General features: G+C 42.4%; 4 protein-coding genes across 6 annotated transcripts in view; 1 reads left to right on the forward strand and 3 right to left on the reverse strand.

Annotated features, from left to right (window-relative positions):
- Positions 1-4,023: 4,023 nt before the first annotated feature.
- Ets97D (DNA-binding protein Ets97D) lies at positions 4,024-6,111 on the reverse strand. The gene is made up of 6 exons (XM_018037473.2): positions 5,887-6,111; positions 5,521-5,818; positions 5,303-5,453; positions 5,165-5,238; positions 4,857-5,091; positions 4,024-4,692 (listed from the first exon to the last, which is right to left on the reverse strand). The coding sequence occupies exons 1-6, from the start codon at positions 5,922-5,924 to the stop codon at positions 4,175-4,177; spliced, it is 1,314 nt and encodes a 437-aa protein (XP_017892962.1). The 5' UTR covers positions 5,925-6,111; the 3' UTR covers positions 4,024-4,174.
- A 92-nt stretch (positions 6,112-6,203) lies between these two features.
- Positions 6,204-13,017, forward strand: LOC108632737 (solute carrier family 35 member E1 homolog). 3 transcript variants are annotated; one of them, XM_018037491.2, is made up of 4 exons: positions 6,204-6,475; positions 10,323-10,992; positions 11,233-11,441; positions 11,507-13,017. In XM_018037491.2, the coding sequence occupies exons 2-4, from the start codon at positions 10,665-10,667 to the stop codon at positions 12,008-12,010; spliced, it is 1,041 nt and encodes a 346-aa protein (XP_017892980.1). In that variant the 5' UTR covers positions 6,204-6,475; positions 10,323-10,664; the 3' UTR covers positions 12,011-13,017. The 3 variants fall into 3 exon arrangements, with proteins under 3 accessions (XP_017892980.1, XP_026666499.1, XP_017892981.1); XM_026810698.1 differs by lacking the exon at positions 6,204-6,475 and adding an exon at positions 9,939-10,004; XM_018037492.2 differs by lacking the exon at positions 6,204-6,475 and having other exon boundaries at positions 10,251-10,992.
- LOC108632736 (uncharacterized) lies at positions 6,869-9,846 on the reverse strand. The gene is made up of 3 exons (XM_018037490.2): positions 8,002-9,846; positions 7,736-7,937; positions 6,869-7,653 (listed from the first exon to the last, which is right to left on the reverse strand). The coding sequence occupies exons 1-3, from the start codon at positions 9,685-9,687 to the stop codon at positions 7,343-7,345; spliced, it is 2,199 nt and encodes a 732-aa protein (XP_017892979.2). The 5' UTR covers positions 9,688-9,846; the 3' UTR covers positions 6,869-7,342.
- A 1,214-nt stretch (positions 13,018-14,231) lies between the features above and the next one.
- Positions 14,232-14,855, reverse strand: part of Grip (Glutamate receptor interacting protein) — a 5,451-nt gene continuing 4,827 nt past the window's right edge. The window contains exon 5 of the mRNA XM_018037489.2: positions 14,232-14,634. Coding sequence (XP_017892978.1) covers positions 14,322-14,634 — 313 coding nt within the window. The 3' untranslated portion in view covers positions 14,232-14,321. The remainder of the gene's footprint in view (positions 14,635-14,855) is intronic.

Genomic DNA, 14,855 nt, shown 5'->3' on the forward strand with positions numbered 1-14,855 from the left:
AATATTTAATAGAATTGAAGAAATGTCACAGCATCCACGTTGGTTCCTACAGTTTCTATGGAATTGGGCATTGAATGCACTGTTCAGAATTCGACAGACTCGCTCCTTTTATAAATGGAGAAAAATCCGCAGTCTGTCGAAATTTCAGTGGTTCGTCACTGTTTTTATTTAAGGGCTCGTAGAACGGTGAGAATAATCGACACGTCCGATCGTCGGAAATGATTTCTTTCTCTTGCGCGCTCGGTCAGCGAATGTTTCGAACGCGCGCACGTGTGATTGTTCATTGTTCAAACGGTTATCGCCGCATTCCGCGAAACGAGTCGACGCGAGAATGTCCAAGATAAAGAATCGCGTTGAAAACCGAGCTCGGTAAAACAAACAGTCGGCCAGTCAATATTTCCGGAATCCTTTCATAAAAAACTACAATCGACTTATAACGCCGTGACTCCGTTCCTCGCGTAAACTCGAATTTCCTCTCTTACATTCCGTTATCTCCCTCGCGAGGGCAAACTATAGAAATCCACTTTCTGTGTAGATAGAGAAAGAGGTCGGCCGTATTTCGATTACTTCCAGGGACAGGGACATTCTCAGGAAGAAATAATACCGCGATTTTATTCGCCATATCCAATTCTCTTCTACAATTATTCGGTACCAAAAGTTCCAAGGCATTTGATTTTTTATTCGATATTTTACTCCACACTTTTCCTTCATTTTTCATTATTTCGTCTTGCAACTTAAATATGTGTTCTATCTCTAAAAATGGAGAAATTCGTCATTAGATTCTACGTACTTCTGAAGATCAAGATGAAGACACATTGCGGATTATTCTATTCCTTATTTCATTCAGAAGAGTTCCTCTTTGGTGTAAAATTGTTTAAAATCGAAAAGGTAGTAATTATGATTTTTATGTCATTCAGTTTATTAAATGTTGGCATAGTCCCATTGAATTTTCTAAAGATGCCTGAAACACGAGATAGATCCACGTGTATTTTATCTGACTCGGCCCTAACGCCAGCTACCAGAAGTCGAAACGGACTTCCGAATCGAGCGATTAATTTATTTATTGTATAACCGAATAAAACTGATCGTTATTAGTGCATTCGTCCCTGGTGGATGCAGTTCATTCACACGGCCGTGTCTCGCTAAATATAATATGGCGGTGACCCCCGGTCCTCGTCGACTTCTCCCCTCCTCGACGCCCCACCGTTCTCGTTCCCCTCCGTCGATGCTTCCCTAATTCAACGCCCCTGTGATCACGTCTCTGCCCCCGCGTCTCCACCCTTCTCTTCTCTTCGATCTTTCTTTCTTTCTTTCTCTCTGCCTGGCCTATAACTTCCTTTCTCCTCCGGCCGCTCTCCCCCCCGCGCGCGCTCCTCCGAGCTTTCTATTCCGCGTCTCCCGAGGAAGAAAAACCGAAGCGTGAACGAGAGGGTCCTCTGATCTTCCTTCCTACTTTTACGGATCTGTTCCACCGGTGCCAATCGCCGGTCGATTCCCATCCGAGCATCAAACCCGATCAGTTTTCCAGGCTTAGATCTCAAACAGACTCAGAAACATCTTCACACTCTTTTCTTATAACATCTGTTTTACGTTTCATTTACTTACCAACTAAAAATTACCAATTTAAAAAGCAATGACTTATAAGTTTTCATTAGGAAAACTCGTTAGAAGATAAAAGTAGATCTCAGTTAGGCCAGTGACTAAAGCAACCTCTCTCTTTCTCTGTTTTCAGTGGTAGGAGGAGGCGACCAGAGGAGGACTGCCGGGGAATCGAGGGAAGAGTGCAGCTTTTCGTGTAGCGTACACGACTACTCCTCCTGCATCCAGACCCTTCGACAGACGTTAAGACGCGTTCACAACAGCCAGTCTCATCTTATTCTTCAAAGACAGGACCACCTTACGTTTCAATAATCATTATTAGAAATTTAGTCACATATTAGATGAAATTAAAATTGCCTGTGATAATCGGTCGCGATTTTAAGCACGAGCCTTAGCATTCAGTGTAACGATTGAATTCTTGCCTCACTTTTACAAGGTTGTATATTTTTTTTAAACTCATCACGCGTGATTTCAGTGTAAATCGGTCAGTTGGAAACGTTGCCTAACATCCCTTAGGGCCAGGCGAGGAGCTGCGAGGCCATTCAACTGTCTACGAGCGAACCAGCCAGGGGATTTTTACAACGCCCGGGCTCCTCTCTTTCTCTCTCTCTCTCTATCACTGTCTTTCTCACTCTCTGCCTACTCTCCCCGTTTATTCTTCTTGCTCTTCTTCGTCTTGTTTCTTATATAGGATAGCCCCGGCCCTCTTTTTCTATGCCCTCCTGATCTCTGCCCGGCAACCGTGGACCCACGCGTGAGAACCTCGGGAACCCTCTCATCGAATTTTGCCAAATTTAATCCCGCGTTTTCTGCAATAAACTTCGAATGAAACGAGCGATATCCGACGCGGGAATATCGGTGACGTTCGACTCGTTAGGTCCATTAAGGGACCAGCGATTTCAGCTGTTTCATTCTAACCAGCCCCTTAACTTCGTCAACGAATCTCGTCTCAAGATACAGATCTGGAATTTAAAGTCAGAAACTATACGTTCATCAATCGGTTATATATTAAATAATAAATGAAATAAGAATTTTTGTAATAATAAATAAAATACAATCTCCATGTTGTTTTGTGTCTAATAAATGTCGTCGTTGATTTGCAGGTGCGCGGGGCCAAGGGAGGAGCGTCGGGAAGAACTGTGAAGCCATCCAGCGATACTTGATGATACTAACCCGTAGATCCGAACTTGTGGGCTTTTTTATATGTATACCGCAAGCTCCTATCTACCGGTACATGTAGTCAGGCCAGCATTTAAGCTATTCGGACGGGAACCTACTCCTCCTCCCTCACACACCCTCTGTCCCCCCGGCACTTCCGGTTTACTAATATTTTCCGTCGACGGCGAAGAGGCAGAAACGAGCTAGCGTAGAACGGAAGGACCGTTCCTCCGCTTCCGGTACAGAGGATCACTTCTCTGACCCGGTGCCTCGGGTCTAGTTTGGACATTGTAAAATCAATAAAATTACGTTGGTTCTGAAATAAATGTAAGAATGCAAGGGCGGGGAGACACGACGAAGAGGAGAGCATCAGCGACGACGCCTGGGTGAGGTAGTAGGTTGTATAGTAGGGAATGGAAATTCGCGTGATACGAAGTCCACTGTACAACTTGCTAACTTCCCCGGTCGTCGACGCCGCAACGTTTTCAACGGTCGACTAAACGCGCGTCAAGAGAGAAAAATAAACTGTGAAAAGAGCAAGTGCGCGTGTGTGTAGTGAGACAAACCTGTAGTTAATTATGATAGTGAGAGCAGCGTAGAAGAGTAATTCCCGGGCCAGCCGTCGGGTGTCGATTTCCGACCAAGGCGGCTGAGCTCGGCTGATTTATCAATCGTTAATAATTATAAGTTCATGCGTGTAAGTTTGTAATTGGAACATCTCAGCTCGGACACCGCTAGGCCCTTTGAAGTCCTCAAATAAAATTGTCGATACGCCGAAAGGGGGGAGTGAGAATTTGCGAAGGGAACTGCCATAGAATTTTCAGACGATCGTCTGGTGGTTTCCCGTTTGTGTCGCGCGGGCGGTAGCGAGAGATGGGAAAGATAGAGACGAGGGGAAAACGAAATTGATAAAGAGAAAAAGGGCAATGGCGGGCGGGCTGATTGTAAAGCCTGCCGCGTCGCCGGTCCCCTGAGACCCTAACTTGTGACGTCGCGACCGATATCTCACAGGCTAGATTCTCTGGTATTGGCGATGAGTGCTGCCTTTTGCCGATCAAAAGTCAGTCCTAGTCATCAGAGATAGAGAACTTTGGAACCGGGATCGTCGGCTCTGTAAAGGAATTGAAAAGAGACTCGACCCGTTTGTCTGTCACGTAGATATCTCGACGTTTGTTTTTCTTTCTTATTTTAATTAATTGTACTTGAGTTCGGTGCGAGACCTTATAGACAGCGAGACAGAATATTTGGGTTGAAATAAACGAGGAATAAAATGGAAATACAGCTTTGTATTTTCTTGTCGATGTACATCGGATTGTCTGGACAACAATTTTACACACACAATTCTCTCAGGTCAATATGTACATTTGTTGAAATTACGCTGATAAACATCATTCAGGGTAAAAAATATAACTATCCATCAGAAGTATCTTCTACCTTCCTCCACCAGTCTACTCAATTCCGCGGCTGAGTAGCCCAAGACTTGTTTCAAGTCGCACACGAATTTGTAAACGAACCGTTTCCCATGCACTTTGGAGATCATATCCCCGTCGTAGTAATAACGCAACGCTCGGCTCAATTTCTCGTAGTTCATCGACGGCTTGTTTTTCCGTGCGCCCCACAGCTGCGCCACGGCCTCCGGCTGGTTCAGTTTAAACTCACCCTCGGTCCCGACCCACTGAATCGCGCGTCTGTGCTCCCGGTCAGTTAACAATTCCAGCAGGAATTGCCACAGCTGGATCTGACCGCTGTTCACCGAACGACTCGACGTCGCTATGGTAATCGGCGTCGAATCGATGTTGTCCAAAGGCACGCTGACCACTCGGGCTTGCTGGTTCACCACTGGCCGTGGCTTCGGGATTTTTTGACTGCGGACCTTTATAGCTTTCTCTGCGTTGTTCTCTGTCGGTGACGCCGGCGGATCTTTCTGTACAACCGCTGGAAACAAATACGCGATTTCCGACTAATCAGAAAGTAAATTCTGTAGATAATATAAACCGTAGTAAAGAGATTTCATAATTTTGCTGATTTCGTTATTAGCTGAGTTTTAACTTTTTCTTTTGATCGAATTACGATATTAATTTTTGTTAAAACACACGTACCGACGAATTTGCACTTGCGAAGCAATTCCAAGTGCGTCCAGAACACTTCTCCCGGGTCCAGCGGGACCTTAGCCTGGAATTCCTCCAAGGTAAGGTTGCACAACTGTTGGCCAGTTATATTCCAATCGGCCAGCCTTACAGAGGCCAGATTGAACTGTCTGACTGCCCATTGCAACCAGTGTTTCACGTGCGTCTGAGTCCATTCCTTCGGGTCGGCTGGAATTTTTAACCGTTCCTGTATAATATACGCAAGCGTACAGTCAAAGACATCCTTGGATTAAAATCTTCGAGCTAGGTGATGAATATACCTGCTCCTTCTTATACTGCGGATCGACCATCCACCTTATCACGTTACGTTTGTCCTCGTTAACCGGTGCAGGCGCTAATTAATAAAACGAAGTTCCTTTTATTACGAAATATGATTTGCCAAGCAATTATGTATCTACCATTATTTTCTGCTAGTTCTATGTAATCCTCTGCAGGTTTCAGAACATCCACGATGTTTATCCTTCTCTGTGTCGCTTTTATCTGAACATTTACCTGTACCAATCCTTCTCCCTGTACACATTGGTCCACCAGGTTCTTGTGGCTCTCTAGCTAAAGATATAGAAGGTATTAAAGAATTATCAGAAAAGTCGCTACACGAGTTGCTAAGGATACTTACTATTTGTGCATCTTGCAGCCAGAAAGTATAGTCTGTCAATTCTACTCCCAGTCTCTGTTCCAATAAATTCCTCAAGGTAGACAGAGGTTCTCTGATATCCATGTGTTGCATTAAAACACCTTCGTTGCAATCGTCACCATTCGCAGAGCCTTCTAATGTGAAACTGGGCTCCACTTCCAAATCAGAACTCTCTTGCTGCAACTGGGCCATTATATCATCTTCCTGGGACAACATTGCTTCGGGTTCCATTTTAATCCGTTTTATCATTGCATAATCTGAGTCATCGTCTGTGTCGAAGCTGCACGAAAGAAACGATTGGTAACAGGAAGGGAACAATATGTTTTGAAAATCTCAGCGGGAGCTAACCTCTTGTCAGAGCTCTTCCGTCTGCTCCCCAGATCCATCCCAGAGATCGGTCAGAAATCCTCGGTGCTACGTTGAATCAATGAATGCTAATCAATCGTACGCTGAGGTTTGTAAAATAATTCTTCTTCCTTATTATAATTTTATGGACATTTTGTAACTTTTGTAACAGGTGTATGCAGCATTGATACACGGGAATCCTCACGACTGGTGGGGACAATCTATCATATAGTGGGGGTATGCTAGGCTTGGGTAGCAGCGTTGTGGCAGCGTTGAATACCCAACCCCACCATAAGGTAGGTTGTCCCCACTACCAGTCGTGAGGAATCCTGTAATCCTGTCCTGTGCTGTATCAATCGGTATCAATAGTAAATACTTAAGACGATCTTAAGAATAAGCAACGACTCTGAACACCGGCCTATGGCCGATATTCCTGCTATTTTTCTCTATGCCATGTTTCCAGTCTCTGTCTTGTACAGGAACATACAGGAAACAGGGACTTGAGCAAATGCTTAAGGCGATCTTAAATATAAGTAACGACTCTGAATCTGAACTCCGGCCATAGTGACCTTCCAGGGTCATTATAATTACAGTGAGTATCTTAAAATATCTTTTTTCCTTCAGTTCGAAATTCTTTACTTTAATTATTATAGGAATTGGGAAGCCTAGGTTTATAGGAATTTTTAGGTTTTTTTATACGTGAAGGACTAGTTCCAGCATTCCTTCGCTTCGAAGTTAGTAGTCCTTGAACAATTTTTTGCACGGGTCAATAACAAATAATTTTGTTATCAGAAAGAACAGTTTATTAAAGGATTAAAATCTTTTTATTTGTTCTAATATATAACAAACATTGTTTTTCTTTTAATATTGAAAATACGTTTATTTCAAGTACTACTTAAAACCATGATCTCGTGATTAGCTTACAATTTATTTGTCAAACAATAAGTCTAACTACTTCAATGCCTGGTATATCAATTCTACATAGTTCGTTGTCTAATTTATTTAATTTAACACTTTAACAAGTATGTACAAGTATGCTCAGTATTAAAATTACAATTTAAATTATACACGTGGTAAGGCGTTTACACGATCTAAAGCTAAGTTCAATGGCAGTGATTACAGCGTTCCTTCTTTCTTCATTCCAAATAATTTCCATAACGATTACACTAACAGAAAATTTTCAGAATTATGCTTAATAAATTATAAAAACAAATAACAAATAATAACAATTTAACGATACTACAATCTCTTCGGACTGGGATTAGAAAAAATTTATCTGTTCAACAAGATGAACGTTATTTTATAATTCACATAATAATAACAAATCTCATGATTGTGTACAATTGAGTAACAATTATCATGAGCCTTCGATTTACGAATACGGATAAATTATGCTTGGAAAATATCAATATTGTACGGCGAACTTGCGTAAAAATTTCCTATTACATTTCGAGGTCACCTAAAAGTTCGAGCGATTTTTGCTGGCAGGGAGTTGAAATATCATGTCTCTCAGTACTGGCATCAGTAGAAAACGCTTAGCTTCGCAGACCAAAGACATCACGGACTGTCCTGAGAAATTCGGTATGTCCGCGATGCCGCCGCTCTGTATTAATTTCTGAGCGATCTTCATGTGATTATTTTCCACCGCGTGGAAGAACGGCGTTCGACCCGAACGATGATCCCTCACGTTCACGTCCACGCCCTTTGATATCAGACTGGTCAATCCGTTCATGTTGCCGTGCATCGCGCAATAATGCAATGGGGCGAAACCTTTGATAAACGCATAACGAAAGATGAGAAAACTGAACAGTTCTGTTGAAATCGATTTGTGAATTCCTTATCTGACGTTTACCTGTCGAATCCATCTGATTGAGTAGTTCGCTCTCCGTCACGTAATCTAAGAGCAATGGTAGCAACGGGGACGACGATTTGCTAGCTAGAATTACTGCCGATTCGTGAAGTAGTTCTGAGGTGATCGGCTTAGCTCCGGCGTCCAGTAGGAGCTTCACTATGCTCTCAGAACTGCAATATTTGACCGCTAGCTCGAGAGAAGTCTGAAATAATATCAGAATGATTTTTATTAACTTACACTGTGTTTAATTCCAGGCAACTACTTACCAACCCGTCCTCGGTGCGTATGTCGATGTTCGTCTTTGAAGCGTTCAGGACCACCATCAGCCTCTTCACTCGCCTAAAATCGTCGTTCATGACTGCTCTGTGAATATTAAAAAATCCGTCATCGTCCCACGATTGCATTTCTTCATAATCCTTCTCAAGCTGCGTAGCGACTCTCTTGCAGAAGGTTTGCGGTATCGACAGAACCTTTTTCACCTTGTCTACTTCCTCGTTACTATTAAAGGTAGTCTTGAAATAACTATGAATGTCTTCTATTTCCGGTGTGGGAGACGAGTTCCATGCGAATATCATATCCATGTTGTCAAAGTTACAGTTCATGCTGGACCTCAACTGTTGCTGAAGATTCGCTTGTTCCAAATCGGTTTGCACCTGCACTTCATGGGCAATCGAACTATTTTCCGTTTGCTGTAATGTTTTTTGTTTCATTCGTTCCAAACCGTCCATCGCTTCGTTTATGGATACGAAATATCCTTCATCGAGAAGTCCAAAGACGTCGGTCTGCGTCTGTATTTCCTTGTACTGCGGTACCTCCAGACAGTTTTTTGTGATCTGTTGCATCTTTTTTGTACCGCACTCCGCCAGAGCTAACAAAGCTATTTCCCTAATATTCTCGTCATATTTCAGTGGTATTGTCGTATGAGTGGTTTGTTTCTCATTGTTCTGAGGCACAGATTGCGCTACCGTTGTAATAAGTTCACTACTATTTACATGTTGCGTATGATTTTGAGTAGATTCATTAATTATGTTAGTACCACTATCTATATTTTTCACGTCAGGCACTAACTGAGGTTCCTCTGTCCTCTTTTCGTATAGGATTACAACGTCGTCTTCATTTTCATCACTAATTATCTTGTCTTCAACGTTTTTTTCGGGAATGCCCTTCATTTCTGAGACAGTAGATACTAAATCCTTTACACTATTAATATTTAATTTCTCTGTAGTATTACTACTCCGTACATCTTGATCAGGTTCAATTGTCTTATTACTTATATGGGGTTTCTTGATAATTTTTAATAATTCACGGATATCATTTTTAGTATCTTGGAGCACTTTTACAGTTGGTAACTTAATACATGATTTTTCAGCAGCTGACGATGTAGAATTTGTCGGAGTGATTATATCAAGTGGCAATTTCTTATGTTTAACGATACGAATCGTCTTTGACGCTGTGGTCGACTTTCCTGGACTTATCGCTTTCATAAATACCGTCTTCGCACTCATATTTTCTTTGATTAATTTCTTCTCTTCGCCAGTAGATTCTTTTTCCTTCTTATTAGTGATTCTTGAAGTACCGATTTCTGAAACATCTGAATAATTATGTGGTACAGTATACCCTCTATTAGTTGCAGTCAATTTCTTTCTTTCTGTCCCTTTTTGTACATTTTTTGTATTCATATCGAAATATTGAATCTTCTGCTTAAGAACTCCTAGTGATTTACAAATACAGGTTGGCGCTTGCTTATTGCTTTTATTTATTTTCAACGATTTACTTCTGACTGAATCCTTTTTCGGATCTTTCAACAGTTTATTAGCAGCTGTGATTCTGTCATGTTCATTTGTTCCTTTCGGTTCCTCATTAGATTTTGATAAAACAGGTTTTATGCAGTTTAGAATTACAGAATTCTTTGCCAGCTGCTGCGTACTTTGTTTCTCTATTGGAATCAGCATCCCATAAACACCATCCGGTGTGCTTAATGTCAGCGTGTTAGCTTTCTTGTTCACCGCGAACTGCTTATTAATTAAATGATTTCCATTTAATTTATTGGGGTTGAGAAATGTCGCTTTAACTTCCCCGAGGTCTGTACCATCTTTGCCCCTTATACGCAATTTGCTAAGTTTTCTGTTCGATTTTTAATAAAGTTAGGGGCCTCCTCGGTGCTAGGGGTCAGCTAGGGGTTAAACGGTAAAAGTAACTACAATTTCAGGCTGCCGTCCATTTCTGGTGACAAACGTTCAACACTGTCCGATAAACAAATTCTCTACACGTAAGTGTGAGCAATCATAAAATTATTGACGTAAGAAAACAAATGCTAATATAGCAGGATGTCGAATTAGAATCCAAAAACAATTTGGACTTATTCGATCATTATATTTGCATTTCATTTCAATGATTAATACAAGAACTAATCTCGGAGTCGCAAAAGACGTGCCCGCATATTCATTAAGATTGTAATCTTATATGTTATTATAAATAGCATAAATGTCGTCGTTCATTCATTTAAAAATAGCAACTGTTATTTTTAATTTTATGCGAAAGAAAGGAATAAATTAATACAGAAGCTATGAAATTGATTTGATTTCAGTTTATCTGAAGATCATGATGGAATCATGAGGTGAACATGTGAAAATGTGAACGTTTCCCAACGTTTGGAAACCCAGATTTCAGAAGCCTGCGCCACGTGTTCAGGGCTCTGGAGGTGGGAGTGATCGGATCGAAGCGAGTAGAGAGGGGCGGCGAGAGAGGCGAGGAATGTCAGCTGCCCAGCTCTGCGCTCCTCGAATTCAATCGGCACCGAAAAGCCGATGCTGCCGTTCAGTACTTTTGTTCGTATCGTGCGAGACAGTCGCGTGCACTTATGGATTGAGGCGCGCGGCTATCAGAGGAGACCGCGTCGACAGTAGCCAGGGCCCGTTCGCGTCCAACCATGGGAGATCGCCGGAACAGCCGCGAGGTGCTCACCATATTGTTTCTGTGTCTAATGTGGTACGGGTTCTCGAGTAGCAGCAACGTCGTCGGCAAGATGCTGCTCTCGGAGTTCCCGTATCCGTTGACGGTGACCATGGTCCAGTTGACCTCTATCACGGTCTATTCCGGCCCGTTCTTCAACCTGTGGGGCGTTCGGAAGTACACGGGCGACATACCGTGGGGCTACTACATGCGGCTGATAGTACCGCTCGCTTTGGGGAAATTCCTTGCGAACGTGCTGAGCCACGTCAGCATTTGGAAAGTGCCTGTCTCGTACGCCCATACTGGTATGAGAGACCAACTATTTTGACAGTCACGTGCTGCGCACGCGTGCCTTTTAAAAATAAAACCGCCTTCGCGGCCGACACGCGCAAAATTTTTATTCCTTCGTCGGTTGTCTGATAACGAGTTTAAACCCGGAATTAAATTTATCTCATAACTGTCAATTATACGGATTAAAGTCAAATTACGCTGCTTATGTTTTAATCATTGTCTCATATATTAACTGGAGTTTGGCTCTGTCCCAGTGAAGGCTACAATGCCCTTCTTCACGGTGTTCCTCTCAAGAATCATATTGAAGGAGAAGCAGACCTGGAAGGTGTACCTTAGCTTGGTCCCAATAGTCGTCGGTGTGGCGGTAGCCACTCTGACGGAGCTCAGCTTTAACATGATCGGCTTGTTGAGTGCCTTAGCGTCCACCATGGCATTCTCTCTGCAAAACATTTATTCCAAAAAGGTATTACTCTTTAAAGAGTGTCTAAACGCCTTGCGAATGACACACTGCGATTAATTGAACTGCAGGTGCTGCATGACACGGGAGTCCATCATTTGAGGCTGCTGCTGATCCTCGGCCGCCTGGCACTGATTCTCTTCGCGCCTATATGGGTTTTATTCGACCTGAGGAGATTATTATACGACACGGTGACAGACGCGAATTACAATATACTCGGTCTTCTGTTCCTCGACGGCGTTCTTAACTGGCTGCAAAACATAATCGCGTTCTCCGTGATGTCGATCGTTACTCCGCTGACCTACGCGGTGGCCAGTGCGAGCAAACGCATATTCGTAATCGCGGTCACGCTGTTCGTGCTAGGGAACCCGGTCACGTGGTTAAACGTATTCGGAATGACGCTGGCCATCGGCGGTGTTCTCTGCTACAACAACGCCAAGTACGATCAAAGAATGGAGAAGGAGAATCGACCCACGCTGCCGGTTTATCAGGAAAAAAATCGGAACGGTATCAGTGACGGTTCTTTCATGGCCAATGGCTGGCCTGGGAAGAAACAACAGTCGTACGATGTCTAGTCTTTTGGTTGTTGGACGTTCGTTTTACCTTTGACGAAACTCGCGCGAGGTTCGCGGACTCGTGCGACGACGAAGTATTTATAAATACATACATACATATACATATATATATATTTTATGAATATTACTTTGCACAAAGAAGTAATACGAATTGGCGAACTCTGATTCGGTTAAGCCTCGTCTATTTAATTTAAACAGCGAGCGACTTGCTGGCAAGATGGGAGCTTCGTTGATTGCTGGATCAATTAGCGTTCGAGATATACGATTACATTCCCGCGCGTACGATCCTTCGAAACAATGGGGTATATAAAACTCAGGAATCCAATTACGGCTTAGCTCAATACCGAGCTAAGTATTGATTAGATTCGCAATTGTTCCTTCGAAGCTCGAGTATCGCGATTCGATTTAATTCGTTTCTTGTTTACGTTTCTACTTAACAATCCTCTGAGACGTCTACTTACTTAGCTCGCTCTAACGTCGTAAAACAAATTCGTGAAACATTGTAGGATCAGTTTTTGTGTCATATTGACGAATGATCGATACATGGGCTATTACCACCTCCTAAACTTTTTTTTGTATGGATTTCTTGTGTGACTAACGAAACGAGTTCGGTGAAGCTACGATCACCTTAAAGGGATTCTGACTGGGTGCTGATTTAATGTTCCCCTGATCGAAGCCACCGGACTCGATTCGATACGTTTCATCATGGCAATTGTACATCGATGAATTTGTCGAACTCCGTGCGAGTTCTAATCATAGTATTCAGAATTGTTACTTATTTTTAAGGTCATCTTAAGCATTTCCTATCCCTGTCTATCCTATATTTCCAGTCCCTGTTCTGTACAGGAAACAGGAACTTAAGCAAATACTTAAGGCGATTTTAAAAATAAATAATGACTGAATACTGGTCATAAAGATAATATTATAGAGTAGGTAAGCCATGTCGCGTGTAAGAGGAAATGGTATATATATATAGAAAAAGAGAAGAGTTCAGGTAGTGATGGTATCTCTCTATATATATATTTTATGAATATTACTTTGCACAAAGAAGTAATACGAATTGGCGAACTCTGATTCGGTTAAGCCTCGTCTATTTAATTTAAACAGCGAGCGACTTGCTGGCAAGATGGGAGCTTCGTTGATTGCTGGATCAATTAGCGTTCGAGATATACGATTACATTCCCGCGCGTACGATCCTTCGAAACAATGGGGTATATAAAACTCAGGAATCCAATTACGGCTTAGCTCAATACCGAGCTAAGTATTGATTAGATTCGCAATTGTTCCTTCGAAGCTCGAGTATCGCGATTCGATTTAATTCGTTTCTTGTTTACGTTTCTACTTAACAATCCTCTGAGACGTCTACTTACTTAGCTCGCTCTAACGTCGTAAAACAAATTCGTGAAACATTGTAGGATCAGTTTTTGTGTCATATTGACGAATGATCGATACATGGGCTATTACCACCTCCTAAACTTTTTTTTGTATGGATTTCTTGTGTGACTAACGAAACGAGTTCGGTGAAGCTACGATCACCTTAAAGGGATTCTGACTGGGTGCTGATTTAATGTTCCCCTGATCGAAGCCACCGGACTCGATTCGATACGTTTCATCATGGCAATTGTACATCGATGAATTTGTCGAACTCCGTGCGAGTTCTAATCATAGTATTCAGAATTGTTACTTATTTTTAAGGTCATCTTAAGCATTTCCTATCCCTGTCTATCCTATATTTCCAGTCCCTGTTCTGTACAGGAAACAGGAACTTAAGCAAATACTTAAGGCGATTTTAAAAATAAATAATGACTGAATACTGGTCATAAAGATAATATTATAGAGTAGGTAAGCCATGTCGCGTGTAAGAGGAAATGGTATATATATATAGAAAAAGAGAAGAGTTCAGGTAGTGATGGTATCTCTCTCGAATTTAAGTCACTCAAGAGAGATAGCATCGCTATCGTCATCTCTTCCCTCTTTCTAATGCTTTCCCACAATTCACGACTGTCTCCCCTCCTCTATATTAATTATTTGTATGATTCTAAAAGTTTCGAATTACAGTATTCCCTCGTTAAGCGTGAGGTCTGCGTTAGAGTCTTCGTTACGAGGATCCGTTCACGGTTTGACGACTCGAAGTCGCTGCAGTTAGAGTATGTCTAGAAATAATTTGTGAGGAGTGACAAACATGTGGGTGTGCGTGGGCTCGTGTGCAGGAGAGATGTTCTAACTGAAAGCAATCTATACATTTATTTTTATAAATAAAATACAGGTGTGTACAAAAATATATATACAAGCTACCTCCCTCTGTTCGTCCTCAGAGCGCCTTGCTCGGCGGTGATAGCGGTCGCGCTATCGTCAGATCCAGACGTGGTCCGGCCGCGGCGATCAGTGGCACGGCTAGGCAACAATCGCAGTCCTCGGTGTTCGCGTCGTTCACTCGGAGGATCCGGTCGTATGGCTTTAACACACCGTCGCACGGTCCTCCGGGTCTCAAACGATTTATGTAGACTCCTCGTTCGTACATGCCGTCGGACACGGAGAAACCGAAGTCCTCGTACACCGGGTCCTTGTGCAGGGAGACGTGGACTATTTGCTGCGGTCTCTCAGAGTTACTACTTTCTTGCGGCCTAAATTTCAAATTAAAAATAGATGAGATATGAATTCGAAAAAGCGAGCTGCTTGATAGAATAGGAGCAGCTGGAATATACGGGGTGTTTCAGTGTTGATGAAACAGTTCGATTTTCTCAAGTATTACAGTTTTAGTCTGAGGTAAAAGCTTAAGGATGTATTGGCTATACAGTCAATCCCAAAAGTTTATGCACTTTAGAAACGCATTTTTTAAAAAGAA

This window comes from Ceratina calcarata, unplaced genomic scaffold (genome assembly GCF_001652005.2).
Source record: "Ceratina calcarata isolate Rehan_Ccalc_2016 unplaced genomic scaffold, ASM165200v1 scaffold170.2, whole genome shotgun sequence".
NCBI classification, from domain to species: Eukaryota; Metazoa; Arthropoda; class Insecta; order Hymenoptera; family Apidae; genus Ceratina; species Ceratina calcarata.